The sequence below is a fragment of the Sinocyclocheilus anshuiensis genome, unplaced genomic scaffold (assembly GCF_001515605.1).
Source record: "Sinocyclocheilus anshuiensis isolate Anshui unplaced genomic scaffold, SAMN03320099.WGS_v1.1 scaffold426, whole genome shotgun sequence".
Taxonomy (NCBI): domain Eukaryota; kingdom Metazoa; phylum Chordata; class Actinopteri; order Cypriniformes; family Cyprinidae; genus Sinocyclocheilus; species Sinocyclocheilus anshuiensis.
This window is the reverse complement of record NW_015542362.1, coordinates 1,883,849-1,892,596: the sequence shown is the minus strand read 5'-3', so window position 1 is coordinate 1,892,596 and position 8,748 is coordinate 1,883,849. Positions and strand designations below refer to the sequence as shown.

At 33.1% G+C, this 8,748-nt stretch overlaps 1 protein-coding gene across 1 annotated transcript in view; it reads right to left on the bottom strand.

Annotated features, from left to right (window-relative positions):
* Positions 1-8,748, bottom strand: part of LOC107691985 (proprotein convertase subtilisin/kexin type 6-like) — an 83,013-nt gene that overhangs the window by 5,388 nt on the left and 68,877 nt on the right. Inside the window, exons 13-15 of the mRNA XM_016490856.1 lie at positions 4,654-4,790; positions 3,237-3,419; positions 2,133-2,235 (exon numbers count right to left, since the gene is read on the bottom strand). Coding sequence (XP_016346342.1) covers positions 2,133-2,235; positions 3,237-3,419; positions 4,654-4,790 — 423 coding nt within the window. The remainder of the gene's footprint in view (positions 1-2,132; positions 2,236-3,236; positions 3,420-4,653; positions 4,791-8,748) is intronic.

The window sequence follows — 8,748 nt, the reverse complement described above, 5'->3', positions numbered from 1 at the left end:
CCTTCACGACATGGCGGCGGCAACAACAATACTACAGCAAGAATAAAAGTTACGCCTTCTTTCTTTGCGTGAACATTTGGGCGGCGTTATGCAAATCTTCCCACATAGTGAGGTAGATATGTGGGGGCGTGTTAGAACGAGCCGTTTTAGGTAGGCGTGGCTGACTCTTAACCTTTATAAAGAATATCTCTTTGGATTTGAGACTTTAGTCTTTGCAACTTTACAGATCTTCTTTATGCACCAAGAGCTTGTAACACTCCAAAGAGAAAGGAAAAATTGAAATCGCATCATATGACCCCTTTAAGAATCATTGTTACTGATAAGAATTACTGTTTAATATATACCGTGATAACCGTGAAACCATGATATTTTCTGAGACGATTATCATACCGTGAAAATCTCATACCGTTACAACCCTAAATTCACCATACTGTTACTGTTCATTAGGTTTTTATTAATATTTTGAATATGTGCAATAACCTTACATTTATTTGTTACCACCTACATCCAAGTACATCCCTGCATCTCATTCTATTCCTATTCTATCATCTACAGCACAACTGTACATACAATTTATTTTATTTTTCTATTTTTGTCTATTTATATTTATATTTATGTATTTTCTTTATTCTCATCTTACTTTTTATTGTCTGTGTGTTGTTGTTGTCTCCGTGTACTGGAAAGCTTTTTAGTGACACTAAAACAAATTCCTTGTATGCGCAAACATACTTGGCAATAAAGCTCTTTCTGATTCTCATTCTGATTAGTTTGTATATTTTTAATTTGAATTTTAAAGGGGCCATGAACTGCCTTTGTTTTTTATTTTGTACTGTTCTCTGAGGTCCACTTATAATGTTATTAAGATTTTTACATCAAAAAACATCATAATTTAGAAGTAATAGGCTATTTTCGGTCCTGTTTTTGACCCCCCTCATCAGATAGCTCTGTTTGAATAGGTGTGGCTGATTGTAGACTCAGAAGTAAACGCCCGCTGCTGTGATTGGCTAACAGTTGTGTATGTTTGACAGCCTACATTCCTCATAGATGGACGCTGCTGTGATTTAGGTCAAAAACACATAAGTATCTAAATACATATAAAACGATCTGTAAGAAGAGACAAAGCAATAGTGATCACGTAATAAAAGCAGTTACTCACACTTGTGTGTTGTGATACTGTCGGATCCAATACACTCGGCACAGCATTGTCTTTTAGTTAGTTTCAATCTTTTTGAAAATCCCGTGTCGAATTGTGGCTTGTTTGTAAAATGAAGTGCACAAAGGACCGAGTTCTTACTTTTATAATACAACGACCTCCTTTATGTGAAAAGATCAAGGGAATTTTGGTATCTCAGTTCATGACCCCTTTAAAGTACTTTTTGTGTAATTCTGTTATTTGTATACATTTTCTTTTTTGTATACATAATTTTTTTTTTTAAATATGTCTATAGTTTTTATACATTTTTATTTGAGTTTTAGTTTTCCAGTTAAACTAAATGAAAATAAGAAATATGATCTTGGCAAATAGCTGAAATAATATAAGTGTCAGTGTTTTTGTAATATTTTATTTTAATTCAGTTTATTTTGTCTGAAGTAACTTAACAAAAATGTATTTTACGGTTTTAGTTTTAGGCAACTATAAAAAAAAACAAAACACTAATTGTATCTTATTATTTTACCCAATTTAGTTTAGGTACATTTACTTAAGTAAGTTCAGATCATTTTAATAGGCAGTTTAGATATTTAATAATTTTAAGAGGGTAACAGTGTTATTATTCGATACTATAATAGTTTTTATTCAAATTTTGAATGAGTTTTTTATATTTTCTGTTTTTTATTATTGTAATTTTTTGTCAGTTTTACAATTTTTAAATACGTCTATATAGTTTGTATTAATTTATTATTAATTATTTCAGTTTTAGTTTTAGTTATTTTTGTACATCAAGTTAAACAAAATGAATTTAATTTAATTTCAAAAATATTTTACTGCAAGTAATGAAAATGTTTTGTTTTTTTTATAGTTTTAGTTTTAGTTAACTACAATAATCCTACGAGCGTTCCTACAATGTCCTACAAATCCTACGATTTCCACTCTCTTTGGATATAATTTCTGTCTTTCTATGTGATGTCTTTACCTGCCGGTCTTGAGGCTGCCCAGACTGAAGTGAATGCAGTTGAGGCAGTGATCGGCGTCTGCTCCGTCGCAGCCCTGATCTCCACATTCAGGATGACACGGACCTGAAATACAGTCACAAACCAGCAGCTCCAGCAATCTCATCCACAGATGTAGTAGATAATATTACATTCGGTCATTTAACAGATGCTTTTATTCAAAGCGACTTACGAATGAGGAACATAAGAAGCAAGTCCCCAGAGAGTATTCAACAATATTCATAGTATGCAATGCCAGGTTTATTAGAACAATAAATCTCACATAAAGGATCTTTTTTGGACTAGGAATCTTTCATTTAATCACAAAAGACAAAAGCACATTAAAGCAGAGAAATTATTTCCACGTTTTTGCGGAAAAATAACATATATCTTGTGTATGTTTATGTTTCAGTCGTTTACATGGTTGCCAGCTTAAAGATATTATTAATCTCACACTATCAACAAGCAACAAGTACCATCATATTTATATATGATGCATAATAATATCATCATACTATTTATTAAATATAAGTAATGTTTTTGAATCTTTTTTGAAGCAATCAATTTTGCTCCAGTATTAATGCAGTAGCAAATATGTTTTTTTAAAGCTGTTATTTTTATTTTTTTTAAAGCTGTTATATATTTAAAAATGTTTAAGGCTTATATTTGTTTGGCTTTTATTTTTAACATGAATTTTCTTTTTAGACCAATAATAAACAAAATGTTCAGGATACATCACCTGCCCCTTGTGCATGTTTTTCCTTATTTAACTGCATTTTAAAAGAGTTTAAAATGAATTTTTATATATACACTACCATTCGAAAGTTTGGGGTTTTGATTTTGTTTTTAATAAAATAAGCATTTTTATTTTTAGATGGATGCATTAAATTGATCAAAAGTAACAGTAAAGATAATTGCATAGTTACAAAATATTTCTATTTCATATATATTCAAATAGTAAACAGTTGTACAATTGTAGTAATATTTCACTGTTTTTACTGCATTTTTGATCAAATAAATGCAGGCTTAGTGAGCATAAGATTAAAAAACAAACAATTCTGAACTTGTCTAGGCATTACTGCGAGTACCGTTATATTCCTCCTCTTCCTCCTCTTCATGCTCAGGGGCTCCTGGCACAGAATCTGGGTTTTTCAGCTCCTTGCCTGCTGTGGGAATCTCCAGCATCCTGGAGCGCGAGTGCTGGGAACCCTGGGATTGGTAGGGGTGCTCAGCCGTGCCGTGAAGGATTAGTGTCCACTCCTTCAGCTTACCTGACAGAGAAGAGAGAGCAGGAGACCAAGCCATGAGGAGGGACAAAGAAAGTTCTGTTTTGTATTGCAATGAATCACATCGATCCTGACGAAACAGAGGACAGGACGACTTTAATCTTCAGCGGGGGGTCAAAGAAGGTTCGCATTAAACAAAAATGTAATTCATTCATGAAAGCAACACACCTGATGGAAGTACATGAACGCAAATAATTCCAAATATCCATCTAGGTCTGCTTATGAGAATTCACTTTAATTAGGATGCGGACTTAGAAATCAGCTGCCTGCGTAGAAAGCAAGCTATATTACTAGGCTTTAAGAACACAGCCAATGTAATATGTGAAATGTTTTATTGGTTCCTTCTGTGCCAAACATAATGCTAAAAGTAAAGCTACAATTACAACGTGTAGTCCTGAGAGCCAAAGCGATTTCCAAAATAAAAGAAAATAAATTAATTAAATTAAAAATACTTGAAAATGTTAAAAATTAAACAAAATAAAATAGAATTCTATTAAAAACAATAGAAATGTCGGCGCCGAACCCGCCCCCCTCTTTCTTTCCCACTTCGCTTCCTGTCATATCTGATCTGTCCTATCACAATAAAGGCAAAAATGCCAAAAATAAATCTTAAAAAAAACAAAAAAAACAAATACAAAATAAAATAAAATATATAAAAAAAATGAGATATAAAATTAAAATATTTATGAATTAAATAAAAAATAGTAAATATTAAAATAAAATAAAAATATATAAAAATACTATAGATAAAAAAGAGCAAAACAAATAAAAATAATACAATATAAAAAAGTATATATTATAAAATAAAATAGAATTCATTTTAGTTAATTCAAGATAATTATAAAAAAATAAATAGAAAATAATAATCAAATAAATTAATAATCAAATAAAAATATTAAAAAGAATAATAATAATAAAATAAAAAGTACAATTTTTTTAACAAGTTGGGAAGGGTGAAAGTATTTCACATGCGGCACAATCGTACGAAACAACATAAAACAGTGTGAAAGCAAACTGAAGGGGCAATCAAATTCAGCTTCATATTTGAGCAAAAAAGCAGGTGTGTAAACAATACTAGAATTAGACTCCAAATTTGGGAATAGAGTTAGATATTTTAGGATTATACTGTGTTTAGACTGGACATGACTGGCATCACAGCACACTGACTTATGTTGTCTGATGCTCATTTTGGTCTGAACCTCATCCCTCCGTTCCTTACCCAACACCTCAGGGTTACGCAGCTGAGACGGCGAGTCTGAAATCTCCAGCGTCCACGTACCCTCCGCTCTCTCCCCCCAGCAATGAACCGTCATGAACTCCCAGTTCCTGAAGCCCTCGTTGGAGTTATCAAACAATCTGGAAGACAGAAGAAACAGAGGTCAACGCTTCAGAGAGTATAATGAAAATAAGGAGATAAGACAACACAAAGTCATCTGATACACTGTATCACTAGTAACTGCTCATTATTCACAGTGAAGATTCCTCAAAAAGATCTGAACCTCCTCAATAATGGATGAAATAAACTAAAGTGCAAACAAAAGAGTGAAACTTTAGTAGCAAACTAAAGTGATATTCAAATAAGGAAAAAAAGAGAAAAACACAAATAAACAACAGAACCATATATACATAATTCATATTTACATATTTGTGACCCTGGAGCACAAAAGCAGTCTTAAGTCGCTGGGGTATATTTGTAGCAATAGTCAAAAATACATTGTAAGGATCAGAATTATCGATTTTTCTTTTATGCCAAAAATCATTAGGATATTAAGTAAAGATCATGTTCCATGAAGATATTTTGTAAATTTCCTACTTTAAATATATCAAAACTTAATTTTTGATTAGTAATATGCATTGTTAAGAACTTCATTTGGACAGCTTTAAAGGTGATTTTCTCAATATTTTGATTTTTTTTGCTCCCTCAGATTCCAGATTTTCAAATAGTTGTATCTTGGCCAAATATTGCCCTATCCTAACAAACCATATATCAATGGAAAGCTTATTTATTCAGCTGATGTATAAATCTCAATTTCGAAAAATTGACACTTATGACTGGTTTTGTGCTCCAGGGTCACATATTTGATTTGCAGAGCATTAACAATACAGATTTTCCTAAAAAAAAAAACACTTTTAAAACATTTTTACAGGCAGTTCTCACTTAAACCTTCACAACCAACTGCACCAAATTATTGTGTATAAAACAACAAAAGAGCAATAACAAAATAAATGCATAATGGTTTCCATCTGCGATTATTTCTGTAACCTTAATTCCAGTAACCGTCATTGCATCACCTACAACAGTAACCGAAAAATGACTAAAACCTTTTTTTAGGTTAACGTCGTTGGTGTACGGGACACAGCCTCTTCGTGAAAAACTCGTAACGTGGCTTAATGTTCTAAAACAACAACCATGGAAAATCTATTTTCTCTCACATTTCACTTGTCATAAACACTGTACTTCTAACACAATGGCCCCGTAATCATAGTGGATATTTTAACACTTAACTTGGCTTTTGCATTAAGACATTGATATTAAAAGATCAAACTGAATATGAAGTTTTACGTTAAGCGTTTACCTCCCACTGTAACAAGTGGTAACGTGCAATTGTTATGTTAAAAAGCTATTTCTACCTGTTCTTACCCTCCCTTTAATTTAGTTTTGCCTCCACGTTCACAGACAAAATATTTATTCCCACAGAGATTTCAGTCTGATTAAAAAGCGATATCAAAATCAATACATTATTTTGCACATAAGCATACATAAGCATTCGGTTCCGGTCATTTGTGATTCTTACTGCTACTTTTGAGCAGCATGAACTCACTCTAAGCATCAGGCATCAACAAAAGTGCAGCTCTCCCCCTCTGCGCCCTCAGACCACTAGCGCTCGCTTTGAACTGAACACATACTGATAAAAACACTCCCCCCTCGATCACACTACTAATGAGAGCTTAGCAGAGCCGCCGTTTCTGAACTTGGCCCTCTCACGGCCCGTGTTAACAGGCTTGGACGGCGTTTTGCGCATTACGTCTGCGCGCTTTCTTCTCCAGCCACCAAACGAGGCGTCTGCGCTGAACGGAGACGGTAAATCTGAACGGCGTTTGGCTCTGGCAGCGTGCATGTTGAATAAATGAGCTGAAGGGAGGTCCCGACCACAGCATCCCTCTCCATAATTCAAGGCAAATGTCTTTCCTGGCAATCTGCAGGCGTCATATGGATGACTCTCCAATGACTCTCAGCACTGAAAGGCCGGGGTGAGAGAGCAGCGCGGGGCGACTGGTGGCTGATAATAAATACTCTCCGAACGCGGGAAGCCCCCATTAGGCTGTCATGTCTGTTATCAGAAAAGCAGACGCGCTGTGGGAGATGTTTGTGCAGGGGCGCATTTTGACAGCTCTTCCGTCTCCATGCGGTAAATAAGACGTGGAACGTCAAAACAATAAGCTTTCTGTGGAGAAGTGAGAATGGAGGGACATTCACGTAGACAAACGAGAGTGACGAACATTGTTACCGACAGAAAAGATGGCTGTGGCATTTTGGTTTTCCCAAACATTTTTGGCATTTAATGTTTGAAGAGACAAATTTCCTTCAATAAAAGTTGTGACATCCTCCAAACTATGAACAAAACAATGCACGATTTTTATAAATCAATCAATGAATTAATTAAATCAAATACTGTTTATTCAAAGTATTCAGAACTATATTTCTTCAGATTTTATGTTGCAGCCTTATGCTAAAATACTTTATTTTATTTATTTGATTTTAGTGACATTTTTGCCATTTAAATGTCTGAAAAGCCACATTTCCCCCACCCCAATAAAATGTGTAATATCCTAACAAACCAAGAAAAAAACTTTCATTTTTTTTATTTTACAGCCTTATGCAAAAAGGCATTCAATATTTGATTTTAGTGGCATTTTCGACATTTCATGTCTGTAATGCCACATTTCCCAAAGAAGAGTTGTGTGACTACCAAAACCAAGAACAAAAATATGCAAGATTTAAATAAATAAATAAATAACAAAATATAAATAAATATAAATAAAATAAATACAAATATAAATAAATAAATTCACATAGTACTGAGACCTTATACACTTTATTCACATTTTATGATGTAACATTATGCTAAAATACTTAAAATGACTTTTTATATTTGATATATATTATATATTTATACAATTTATTATATATATTATATATTTGACTTTTTTGCCATAAATGTCTGAGGGGCCATACTTCCCCCAAAAGTTGGGGGAAATGCAAGATTTCTAAAATGATAATTTTGAGAAAAATAATTCCATTCAGAAAGTATTTAGACCATTATTCATTTCTTCATATTTTGTTATGCTGTAGTCTTATAAAATAATTTAAAGCCATACATACTGCATATATTTGATTTTAGTGGCATTTTTATAAAACTACATAAGATTTCGCAGTAATAAATAAATCAAATTCCTTTATTTAAAGATCCCTTTATTTTTGTCACATTTTTTTAGGTTGTAGCCTCATACTACTATACTATAAATTATTTTAAATCTATTTAATTATATTGACACTATTGTTTACTTATGTATGATATTCAGTTCTGGTAGTCTTACTCTGTAAGATCTGGGTGCTGAAGCAGAGGCAGCTGAGAGTGAGTGAGAGTTTTATTCATGAGGGTTATGAGAATGATGCTCAGGATCTCTCAGCGCTCATAACCATGCGGGAAAAAACACTGAGAGAATACTAAACCACGCTGAAGCCGAGAGGAGAGAGATTTTGGAAAGAGCAGAGCATCAAGACCAACAGAGAGGATATCAAACCGCTGCGTGATTGACAGCAAGAAGCTTCCGGTGTGACAGAGACCAGAGCAGCCAGATCAGACCCCGTCAGCTCCTGCGGACCACATCTGTCAAGCTCCAAAAAAAAGGGGGTGAAAGCACCATAAAAGTCATTTAAACAACCTGTGCATGATATCGAAGGACAACAGATAGATAGATAGATAGATTATTTTTTATTTATTTTATTTATTTTTATTTATTAATTTTTTTTGGTGAAGACTTCGCAGGGTTATTTTACATTTGATTATTCAATTTCTGTACCTGAACATTGTTTAATATGTATCTTTGTTTTATTGTGTTTATAATGCATTTGTACATTGCTTGGTTTATTTATTTTTGAACTTTATATTTGTTAGGCTAGTAGTTCTTGCTGTATCAAAACTGGAATCAAGAACTGTAAAATTTAACTGGACGCTAAAATTTTGGTTTTATATAAGCTTATTTATTAGAACACAAAATAACATCTATCTGTCTATCTGTCTATCTATCT